Source organism: Cnephaeus nilssonii (assembly GCF_951640355.1).
Source record: "Cnephaeus nilssonii genome assembly, chromosome: 9".
Lineage (NCBI taxonomy): Eukaryota > Metazoa > Chordata > Mammalia > Chiroptera > Vespertilionidae > Cnephaeus > Cnephaeus nilssonii.
In genome coordinates this window covers 48971528-48984084 of record NC_137080.1, presented here as the reverse complement: position 1 = coordinate 48984084, position 12557 = coordinate 48971528, and the positions used below count along the sequence as shown (strand labels likewise).

At 32.1% G+C, this 12557-nt stretch overlaps 1 protein-coding gene across 5 annotated transcripts in view; it reads right to left on the bottom strand.

Annotated features, from left to right (window-relative positions):
* Window positions 1–10037, bottom strand: part of EPHA7 (EPH receptor A7) — a 170887-nt gene extending 160850 nt beyond the window's left edge. For all 5 annotated transcript variants that reach the window (XM_079781423.1, XM_079781424.1, XM_079781425.1 and 2 more), the window contains exon 1: window positions 9373–10037. In XM_079781423.1, the coding sequence (XP_079637549.1) occupies window positions 9373–9976 (604 nt within the window). In that variant the 5' untranslated portion in view covers window positions 9977–10037. The remainder of the gene's footprint in view (window positions 1–9372) is intronic.
* Window positions 10038–12557: the final 2520 nt, after the last annotated feature.

The following is a 12557-nucleotide window of genomic DNA, read 5'->3' as shown; positions in this document are numbered from 1 at the left end:
AAAATGTGCAGGCATTGCCAAGGAAGCTTTATTTTGTTTTGTCTTTTTAAAATATACAATAATCCAAGAATATACAAGTTTTTGGCCTCTGTAATTTTCAGTTGAATTTTCCACATAGAAAAACAAACATCTTAACTATTCAACAATTATAAATTAAAAGATTAGTGCACAGCAATTTAGAAATCTAAAAATGGGTCAAGGACAAAAATATACTTAATTTTTTGTTACATATTGTAAATTGGTGTTTTTTTCCTCTAGTAGGACTAGAGATTGGCAGTGTGAGTATGTGTGCATATGTGTTCATATGTGTATATGTATGTACATATGTACATATGTATCATGTGTATATTATCTTGCAGTAGAAAAATGGAAATAAGTTCTGATTTTACTTTGGAATCTGTCATGAATGGCCTGTTAGAACTATAAATGAGACCCCGAACACCCTCTAATTTAACTTTTGCAATCTTTAATTTACACTCAAACTTTGAGAATTTATCATTCTAATTTTCTTGGAAGAGATTATAAACTCAAGGAGTGCAAGAATGTCCACAGAACAGTTGTGTTATAATAAATGTATGTGTTTGAGAGGGTATACCAATTAAGATTACTTAATCCATCTACTCGTTTAAATTAATGTGAGTAGGTAAGTTAATGCCACTAGCTGTCACTGTCTACATGGCAACTAGTTCAGATAATGATAGTAAACTACTACTAAACATAAAACATACAAATCACTTGAAAATATAGAGTAGCACAGTGAACTTACTGATATTAAATTAATTTGTTTCATAATAAACCTTCATTATATGTAATGATGCTTTAGATATATTTTACCCCCTACACCTAATGTCTTCTTACTCTACTCTTTTAAAAATAGTGCTCTTCTTTAAAAGTAGAGTTGGTAATATTAGCACAATAGATTGTTGACCAACTTTAATAGATAATAAGTGCAAAATTTATAGATGATAATTACATCTGATCAATATTATAATATATTGATCGAAGCATCACAGGGCTCCCCAGACGTAGGTTTTCTATAAAAGTCTGTAATTCAGCCTTTAGTGTTAATGGTGTTGGTGCAGGTCTTATAACACCATAGGTGAGTGGCTAACCTTAGATGTTAATTGGGTGACGTATGAAACAAAATATAAAAAGCAGTAAGTGTCCTTTCAAAGACTCCTGACTTTTAATACATTGGAAGCAAGAGACAAAATAATCCTCAACAGTAAATAATATAAATGAATGAGACAATTGAAAAAATTCAAAATCCACAGTAGAATAGTCCCCTCTCATCCAGGGAATACCTTCCAAGATCTCCAGTGGATGCTTGAAATTTTGGACAGTACTGAACCCTGTACATATCTACTATATTTTTCCTATATACCTATGATAAATTTAACTTATAAATTGGACACAGTAAGAGATTAACTAATAAAAAAATAAGACAAAATAAAATACTGTAATAAAAGTTATGTGACTGTGGCATCTCTGTATCAAAACATCAAATTGCATTGTGCTCACCTTTTCACTTAAAGGAAACACTTTATAGCTTCTCTTTGGCATATCTGAATTGCCAGCATCACTACTTTGGCACTTTAGGGCCATTATGAAATAAAATAGGGGTTACCTGAACACAAGCACAGTAGATCTGACAACTGAGATTACTACAAGTGACCAACAAGTGGATAGCATATGATACAGCATGGGTATTCTGGAGAAAGGAATGATTGACGTCCCAAACGGGATGGAGACAGATAGTGTGAGTTTTTTTCATGCCATTAATAACAACATGCGAGGAAAAATTTATAAATTGTTTATTTCTGAAATTTTCCATTTAATATTTTTGGACTGTGGTTGACTATAGGTAATTGAAACCAAGAAAAGCTAAATTGCAGATAGGGGAAGACTGCTGTATATAACATGTGACCATTAAAATTTTTTTCAAATTACTATACCCAAGAATGTATTTTCCCTGGTTTTCTATGTCAATCATTGACCACCGACTAAACAAAGTCAGCAAAATAATAAACCTCCCATACTTCTTAAGGCCACAGAATTTGTGAGAGACAATGCACATTTAATTCAACTGAGGTATGTATTATTCAGGGTTCCTGTAAAAGTGTGTTATTTGGGAATAATACTATAACCTATACATATAACTTCTCAGATTCTATAACTTTTAACAAAGTTTGATATCACAGGCAGAAAATAGAAAACAATATCGCTACCTCACTAAATTCAAAGGTGAATGGTTTTTGTTACCAGATTTTTAAAAAAATGCACATTATATATGCATGCAACCTACTTTCCAAGTATTAATACTACATGAATATCCTAATGGAAACATGCCTCCATAAAATTAAATTGGTGAGATATATTGCAGAAGATGGGATAACTTAAATGTGAGGAAAAAATGAAAAAAGGATTTTCCAAATGTTTCTTTTCTGACTCATGCAACAGGTAAATATGCACATAGAGAAAAATATATAGCAAGGTTGAATTCCTCCCTTAAAGATAATATTATTTTTTGTACAAAATAACCACATTATACACAACATCATGATAAAGTGAATATTTTATACATTATAATTATAGTGACCATTGCCTTAGAGGAAATGGCTAGAAGTTGGCTACAAAAATCAAATTCAATGCAAAATGCTAAGGCAATGTATTATGACATTGCCTGCCAGAAATTAATGCCAATTTAAACTTCCATTAGAAATGTAAAGAGTGACCATATACTTGCCAAAGTTAGGATAATTAGGAAAGTTCTAAAGTTATAAACTGCGCTTATAAACCATAGAAAGTTAAATCAGACACCGTAATTTCATTCTTCCTTCTTTCATTATTTTTTTTCATTTTCATCAGATCTTCCTTCTTCCTGTCCTTTATTTATTGACTAGTTAAATGCAATGTGGTACATACAAAGATAAGTAAAAAGCAATCTAATTTTAAATGAAATGTACAAGGTTGTAGTAGAAAACTGTGATGATTATAAATTTAAGTATCACAATGATCTTCCTCCACTTTTTTCTTTAAAGGATAGAAGAAAATGATCATAGCAGTTGCTCCTGGGGAAAAGGCCGTGGGACTGGAGATAGGGAGGGCACCTGTTCTAGACCTGTGCACATTACCTACTCAAAAATGTCTTAAGAAAGTATGCTGAGCTTCTGAAAGTGACTAAGCCAAAAAATAGTAAAAAATTGCGATGTAGTTTTAACTCAAATAGAATAAAGATATTTGGAAATGATATTAAATTTAAGTAATTTCCAACTTATAGAGTGTAATATTAGCTATGAATTGATTTCTCAGGTTTGGTTTCTTTCTATTATTTTTTGCTTGTTTTGCAATTCAATAAAAAAAGCAAAACCATATAATCTTATAGTAAAAGTCACTTTCCCATATAATATAATCATAAATATACTTCAAGAACTTATTTTATTTTGATATTTTTTAAAATTTACCTTTATTGTTGAAAGTATTATAGATGTCCCTCTTAAGAACTTCTTATTTTATGATAGTTAGAACTCTGTCTTTCTCAAGACATAGATATTAAGTAGTAAAGAAGGTAAATGGCTTTCATTTCATTAGAGGAGGGAGACGAAGTTGTAAAGGAAGACACAGAAAGATAGCGACAAACATGACAATGAATAAATAGAAATAGAAATATTATTTTCATAGAAATAAATTCCTCATATCTGGAGCAGACTTCTGTCTGTGTTTCCTAGTTATTAGCATATCACCTTGCTATATTCTCCGCAGATATAAAATATAATAAAGGGTTCTCATACTCACAAAGTGTAAGACTAATCATAGAGACTAGCCATATACAACTAGAAATGAAATAGTCATGCAAATTTAAAATAAAAAAATAATTACTTTGGCAATGGGTAGTGTATGATGCTTAAGTCTTTAAGACTATTGATAAACATTTATTGGAAGACTTATGTGCTGCAAGAAACTACTAGGGTGAGTAGGTAGAACACTATAAGTTTGCATTGTTAAGAAGCTTAGAAGCAGTAAAAGGAAATCACAAATAATAACTAAAATCAAATAGTGTATGATGATACTCACAGAGAAAGGGCAAAGTATTTATACGTATTCACAAGGAGAGATTATCTAACGGGCTATCAGTGGCATTTAATTGAAATTTTAAGTAAAGGCAAAATTTCCACAGCCTGAGATCAACTAGGTAGAAAAAAGCAAGGCATGGTAATAAAAGGAAAATGGCATGGAAGGAACTGCCGTCAGAATTTGGAAGACTGAGGTCAGTGAAGAAGTTGGGGAAATGTAGAATAGGTAATGCATTGATTATTTGATATGTCCCAGATACTGTTCTTAGGGATTTTTTTTAACATGCATCATTTCCTTCAATACTGACAAGAACCCTCTGAGGCACATATAATTTTTATTAGCCCTATTTTATACTTAAGGAAATTAAGGCTTAGAGTGATTGTCCTAGTTTATACACCTGGTGTTATATAGCCAGAATTTTAAAACTCTGTGACTCCAGCATCAGAACTATTAATTCCAAGTGTATCTTACATTTCCATATATATTTTTGATTATAAATACTATACATTATAAAGACTCATTTGTTAAAATGAAAAGTGATGATACAAATTACATACTACTTTTCTGTGAAAAAACAGTTTTCAAAAATCTAATCAAGCAGAAATCTTATTAGTAATGCTATAACATTGAATAAATATTTTAATTTATGGAATAGTATGTTACATGTTCATAAATCAGATATTATTAAAATAATGACAGACCTGTTAATTTATTAATTGAAAGAATTAAGAAACAATAGTGAGGGAAATTTCTTATAATAAAAGTGAAAAGTGTATGATTATTTGAATTCCCCTTTACATGAAATCATAAAAAAAATTCTGTTTTAAATCAGAAAATTAAAATTAAGCAATATAAATAACAGAAGCAGATCACATGGATGTGTTCTGACATATGTGCATGCCAACTGCATTACATCTTCAGATTTTTTACAGTTAGAATGACCTGGTTTATTATCATCCAATGAGAACACTTTTGAAAGCAAAAAGAAGCGGTGTTAATAAGTAAAAAAAAATTATCTTAGACAAATTAGGTGAATGACCACCCTGCTTAAAATAAAGTTTCATCAGTTATGCGTTAACTAAAACCCATTAGTTGAAGTAGAGGATACATTTTAGAAAGCAGCGTGGTGAAGTGGGGGAAAAGACTTGAATTGGGAAACAGGATCCCCGGGTCTCACCCAATATTGTTCCTTATTCATAGCCCTGAGTTTCAGTTTCTCCATATGTCCAAAGGAAAAAAAAAACAACTTTCTACCTGCCAGTGATGTGCTATGGGTTAAATGAGAAAATGAACATGATTGTTCAGTGTCAAATGCAATTACCTATACAAATCCAAGGTATACTGCCCAGCTACACACTTTGACAAATAATATTCAAATTTTAAATGGAATCAAGTTGTACAGAAGTTCCAAAAATTTCAAAATATATTTCAAATGTATTTTTATTCATCTTCTGAACATATTTACATATGTAAAATACAATCTACTCTCAATTTTTAAAATGACTACATTTTTTATCTAAGAAAATAGAGTGGCCAGTTTCATAAAAGTGACAACTTCTATGGTAATTTCTTTAATGGATTTCTTGACAATAAAAGCATGTTAACTACCCGAAATTTTATATTGTTAAATGACTGTAAAAATGTATCTTCATAAAAGCATTATATTAATTAATCAGACAGAAGTTCTCCATATATTAGACATGAGGAATATTTGGTTTTTAAATTGGAGGGGTTTTTATCTCCCAAATTTTGACAGAAAAAAACTCTTACATCCACTGATCAAAATTGTGTTCAGTTTTTATAGTTTTCATATTTCAAATTATACTCTAAAAATATCCCAGTGATCTGCCACTCTAGAAAGTGCCCAGATAAACTTGCCCCTCCATGGCTAACCACCCTCATTTGGCAAGGGACCCACTAGTATCTTCTCCCAAACACTTCAGTTTTCCTCAATATGGAACTAGAATTTGTTTTCAAACTCTGAACAGGATCACTGAAAGGAAAGAGGAGAAATCCTGTAAAGACAGGCCTGGATTGAATCCAGGGGCAAGTACTCTCACAGCGATGCCAAGGAATTATGCCAAGGAGGGAAGTGATTTTGCAAATAGTGCCACAGTTAAGTATAAGGCATGTAATTCTTTTGTCAATACCACCAAGGTTAAAAGGAAAGTTATTTGATGAACAATTTACTTGACTTACAAAAATGCAGACATACTCTTTCACAGTTGAATGATAAGGAGGCATCTTTACTCCTTTAATCACATTTTCTTTAATGAACTCCTTCTATTAATACCTAATTTCACCTATCCTAATGCATAATTAATGTAGATGACAGTGAAGTAATTTTATTTTATTTTTAAGTACCTTAGTGTATTTTGCAGGTGACAATAATTTTGGTATTCAAATGAGTTTCCAATTCTTGAAACCAATATAAACAACTGAATAATTTTAATACTACCACATTTAATGAGATGATTTTGCTCATTTGGGAGAAATTGGAGACTTTTCTTCACAGTAAATATATCTCTTTACCGCAGTTAAAGACTGGTTTTCTTAGAAGTATAGCACTCAAAAAGTTCCTGCTTATTTTTCTTAACAACTAAATGTAAAAATCATATGAATTAAATTACACAACATGAAACAAAAATACTAATTTTTTAAACCTTTAAACATTAAAAGAGCAGGACCTTTTATGTTATTTCCTAGTCTTTTCTTAGACAAAATTTATTGTGCACTTTTCTATGTATCCCTGCTTTGTTTCTTATGTTTCCCACTTTTTATTGTGCTAGAGTTTTACATTCCATTTTCACATGAAAACCTTCATACTACTAAACCACTGCTTTTATAGCTAAAATGTAATAGTATGTTCTTAAAATTTTCTGATAGTAGTTACTGTTGAATTCACCATCATTTTCAAATAACTGTTGTTAGGCTCTAGTCAATAAGAACATTGCCTTTCATTAAATTGATTAGCTAACTAAGAATACTTCTTTACTTACCCAGTGTAATAGCATTCTGCCTACTAGTAGTGGTAAATCTTCAGTTTTTCATTTCCACATACATGGAACCTGCAGGATTTCCTACTCTGCAAAAAACACTGCCAGTGACAGAAGGGGAAGAAGACAACAGGTAGACACGTTTGCCTCCTTCAGGGGGTGTGAAGAAGGCTGCTATCTCGCCTATGAGACCTGAACCAGTAATACCTCAATCTATTTTGCAGAGTGCACCTCACAGTGTCAGCTATGAAGAAGATGATAATTGAGTGCTGGGTCATAAGTATTTTATATGCTAGTGACCAGCCACATGAAGTATCTAATTTGTCAACCAGGACAGGAAAATATACTTGGCTCAGTTACTCCATCAAAATAATGCATCCAGTGGAAACATAATGTGAGCCACATATATAATTTTTCAATTTCTAGGATCCACATTAAAAGAGTAAAAAGAGCCCTAGTCGGTTCAGCTCAATAGAAAGCCTGTGGACCGAAGGGTCCTGGGTTCGATTTTGGACAAGGACATGTACCTCCGTGGCAGGTTCCTGGCCCTGCCAGGGTGTATGCAATAGGCAACCAATTGATGTGTTTCTCTCTGTCTTTCCTTCTCTCTTCTACTGTCTCTAAAAATAAATGGGAAAATATCCTCAGGTGGGGGAAAAAAAGGTAAAAAGAAATAGTTGAAATTATTTTTGATATTACTATGTTTTATTTGATTTATCTAAAAAAGTACTAATGATGTATGTTACATTCTCTTTTTTCATACTAAGACTTTGAGATCCAGAGTGTAATTTATACTTACAGCACATATCAATTATGTATAGCCACTTTTCAGAACCTAAAGAACTACTGTCTACCAAACTGGATAACACAGATCCATACATTTCTTTTATTATTTCTTTAAATATTCTATTAGGAAGATAATTTTATGGGGAAGTAATGTGATTTATATGCCAAATTACTATTAGCAAGACATTGCAGTTCAGCAATGAAACTAATATTTGCTAGGATTTTCCTTGTTTTATGATGGAAACTAGAGCAATATTGTAGTTAAAAGCCCAGGCTCTCGAATCAGAATGCTCTGAGTTTGAAGACAAACATTACTAAAGTAACTGCAAGCAAGCCATTTATCCGTGAATGCCCCGATTTTTCATTCTGTACAATAGAGGTGATAATGGTATCTACCTCATTCAATGAGCTAGTATATGTAAAGCACATGGAAGAGTATCTGCACCTGCTGTAACCACCAAACTTAGTTTTAATCATTACGGTTAGTTATACTCCCCTCTAAATTACCTAATATTTGCGAATACTAAAATTATGCTGCTGGCTAGGACTAAAAGAATATATAAAAGTTATTTTTTGGAATGTATTATAAGTTACAAGTTAAAAGACATATAAGTAATATGATCTCATAAAAGGAAAAGTATCAGGACATTCACAAACAGAAAAATATCTATCAATTTTGAAGGTCTATGTGACAGTTTTCAATTTAAAAAAATTGGTCAATTATTATGAGCACATATGTTATGTAATTGAAAATCCAGTTTAAAAAAACCACATAAAATTCACTAATTCATAGGCTGTTTTTGTTTAAAAACAAATAGGAAACGTCCAGCTGATGTTTTATGATAACTTAAACTTTACTTTGGCCCACTCCCACAAAAATGGGGTCGACTATAACACAACTTATCAGGAATACACTCATTTTACTTATTATTTAGTCTAGAAAAAAAATATGGCTTTGGCAGAAGTAACCTCAGAGATTTATCAATGTGATAAATTGTGATGATTTTGTATCAAAATGTTAGTATTTATAAAAATATTTCTACAAGTTTGCAAATGTATTTGTACTTGCCCTGTCAGTAGAACTCTTGTTAGCAGGGGGCCCCCTTAACCTACTTTTTTTCGGCTACTCACAAGTCCAGAAGATAGGGGTTTCAAAACAAAAGGAATCACATATCACTAAATCCTGATTAATGTCACTTCCCTCTCCTCTCTCAAATCTCATAGCTCAATTGCACATTGAGCTATGAGATTTGAGAGAGGAGAGGGAAGTGACATTAATCATTTCTTCTATGTCAAGCATACAGCAAATTAAATTTTAGTAACAGATACTGTTATCGCCAGTATTTATGACATACCCTTAGTGCAGATACTACAGTGGGGAATCGTTGTTCCTAAGATCTACTGAATCAGGCTGTAGCAAAGACTCACATGTTCAAATAATTATTATTACTTAAACACGTTGTCACTGAACTAGAAAAAAAGGCAAAGTAGAATTTGAATGGTGCATATTACTTACGTTCACAAGTGTCCCCCTTCTGCTGGTAGCCTGCTTTGCAGATACATTTTCCAATGGGCACTAACCATTCTCCTTCTGCACTGCAGTGCATCCTGGGGGAGTTTTCCGCCTCTTCCTCTGCACTGCTGACACATGTCCCTCGAACCTCAACTAAAGAGGAAAATTCTGAACCAGTCACTGTATCTGGAAAGATAGCTAAGTTCTCAATAATGGACCAGCACTTCTTGTAGTACACTTTGACAGAAACCAAAGCTATGCAAGCCCCTACATCCTGAAAGGCAAGATAGAATCCCTTTTTGGACAAAGGTCCAATCTCTCTCACCTCAGTGTTAAGCTTCATCTTTCTTTCACCAAGGTCACCTTGGGTGAAACTTTCATCTGCAGCAATGGTGTCTATTTTTACATAGAGGTTTTCTCTTAAATTCCTGCCAGTGTCGTAGTCTGTCTCATAATAGTACAAATTAAAGGTTTCCTTGCAAGTTCCCAATACTCCAGGAAGACTGTTACAATCCCTCAGGGTGAATTTCAATTCCACAAAAATCCTTTGTGCGTTGCCTTTCGAAATCCAGTTAGTCCGCAGCCAGTTGTTTTGGTTGGGCTCCATGACCTGGCACACCTGGTATGTCCGTATTGGGGTGTAGTTCTCATCCAAACCACTAATTTCTTCCCACTGTAAAATTAAATGAAGGTCATCAGCCACCCGGCAAAAACAACAATGATAATAATAACATTTTGATTTAGAGAGTGCATGAGGACTCTCTTAGCACAAATGTGTATCTTTGAGAGACGTAGATTCCTACCCTGACCAACACTGCAGCCTGAGAACAGAGCATTCTCCACTTCAGCGGCATCCTTGTGGCGGGACAGGCTGCTTGCCTTGTTTGTGCGTACAATAAATATTTCATTTTGTTTAATATCTCCTTGCTAGTGTATTAGATTAGTTTCTTTTTACATGTTTGCTTACATCTGTAGTCTCTATTGAGATTATATTTCTGGACTAAAGTACACAACACAATTATTATATCACAGTTTAATGCATATACATATGGATGCATGGCAGAATTTTTTTATAACGCAGTTGACATTTTAAGTGTGAATGTTATATTTAAACTTAGAAAGTACCTAAAAACATAGGGAAGGAAATGCCAAGAGTACTCTGAATGGAAAAGCATTCAGATGTCGATAAGTTGATATTCATTATGCGGACTCTTTTACAACCTTTTCAAAGTGAGACATAAGAGAGTAACATTTTACAGAGCTACTTATTTATTGCAGTGTTATTAATAATATTGTACACAAATCCACATATCTTTTTAAAAAGTACTTGTATAAAAGTATGATTCATCTTTGTAAATAAATTGCTTTCAATAGAAAATCAAATGTACATGGCAAAGCAGCATCCTGAATCATATTTCAGTAATGAGCTTTCTGACCGAAAAAATAGCAAATGTTTCAAAATGCTCTTTCCTATGCTGATACAGTGCATGCTACAGCAATCTCGTGTTATATGTATTTGCACAAAAAAGAAAAATAATAAGTTTAGCAGAATTAGAAACAATTTAAAGATTATTAAACCATGGATAATATCATCTATATCGCTATTAACAATTAAAGTAATTTCATCTAAAATAGCCCAAAATGCCTGAAATAACACTTATGACCTTTCGTATCATCATTACAAAATTACCCACTTCATATTTATGCTGTCTTATTAGTGAAATTGTCATCTACTTTTATTCATTTCACCAATGTGAAATGGCAAATATAAAAATATATTTGTATGAAAGTTCAGTCACATAGCATGCAATATTTAAACCATAGTTTCAAGAAAAACAGGGGGAAACAAACTAATAAGCATGTGCTAGTGAGTTTTATCTGTAAAATTTGATCTAGAATCAATTTAATTAAATGCTCTATAAGTGTTAATATCTACTTTTAGAAGTGTTTCTTAAAAAAACTAATGAAACTCACAAATTAGCAATTTACTGTAATTCAGCAATTCCTTGTGTGATGTGATATAATGGCTACAATTTTATTATACAAATCACCCAAGGTCCTCCACTACAGCAAAGATCCCATATCAACACAAGTCCAGTTTGTGAGGAGTTAGTGGTGTGCATACTTTCCCTTTGTTTCCATTCATTGCTTATAATATGAATGACAGCCAAATATACCCAAGTTCCTTCATTGAGACAGGTAGATTTTTATCTCTAAATTAGACTGAAATTAGTAAAAGAAGTAAAACTGGTAATGGTATCTACTACAATACCAAAAACTCCAAAGATAAATGTGCTGTTTTTAATAATTTCCCAGTTTGAAGAAACCAAGGCTAATTATTATAAAGGAATAAATCTTACAAGCTGCTCTTTCTAACTTTAAGAAAAATTACATTATTTTGTTCTATCTATGAAAAATCAGTTTTACTAAACTATGAATCCCAGTTTATTTTCATTTTTATTTAAAAATTTGTTACTGAGGGGAAATTTTCAAGACAACTGTGTATAGATAACAAATAGTGACATGATGTAAATGCATTTAACGCAACTTTTGTCTTTTCTTTTTTTTATCTCACTTTCTGATAAACTGCAGTGATTTCTACAAATGACACCACTGGGAAAGAAGTCTTAATTCAGATAATGTGCTTTTATGGTTTGCTTATAAAAAAATTTTCTAGAAGCTTATGTCTTAATAACAATTTATTTCCAGTTAGATTTTTAATTACATGTAAGCTAACCCATTTCATATACAAAAAATACTATCAATCTTCATTTTCCAATATTATCTGTTTAATCCTTCAGATATGTAGGGCTAAATGTTACTCAGATATTTTGAACTGACAGAATGCCCATTTGAGTCCAAGATAACATGGACAGTCATAATTTATCATGTCATGGATTACATGGTTGAAATACTACAATCATATATCAGTTTACTTCTCCCTAGAGATAAAAAACCACCTACTATCTCTATTTGTTTTAATTGACGGATGGTAGAAAATAGGCTACATCTGTCATTGGCAAGAAAGGTGTTTCATTTTTTTTTATTGTGAATGTCTTCCTATAATATACAGTATATTATTTCACTCATGGAAAACCTACACTTGCAAGGAAAGTACTGCACCTCAAACTTCACATACTTTTTAAATTTAATTTGTAAAATATGTGTCACTTTTTATAATTTATTTT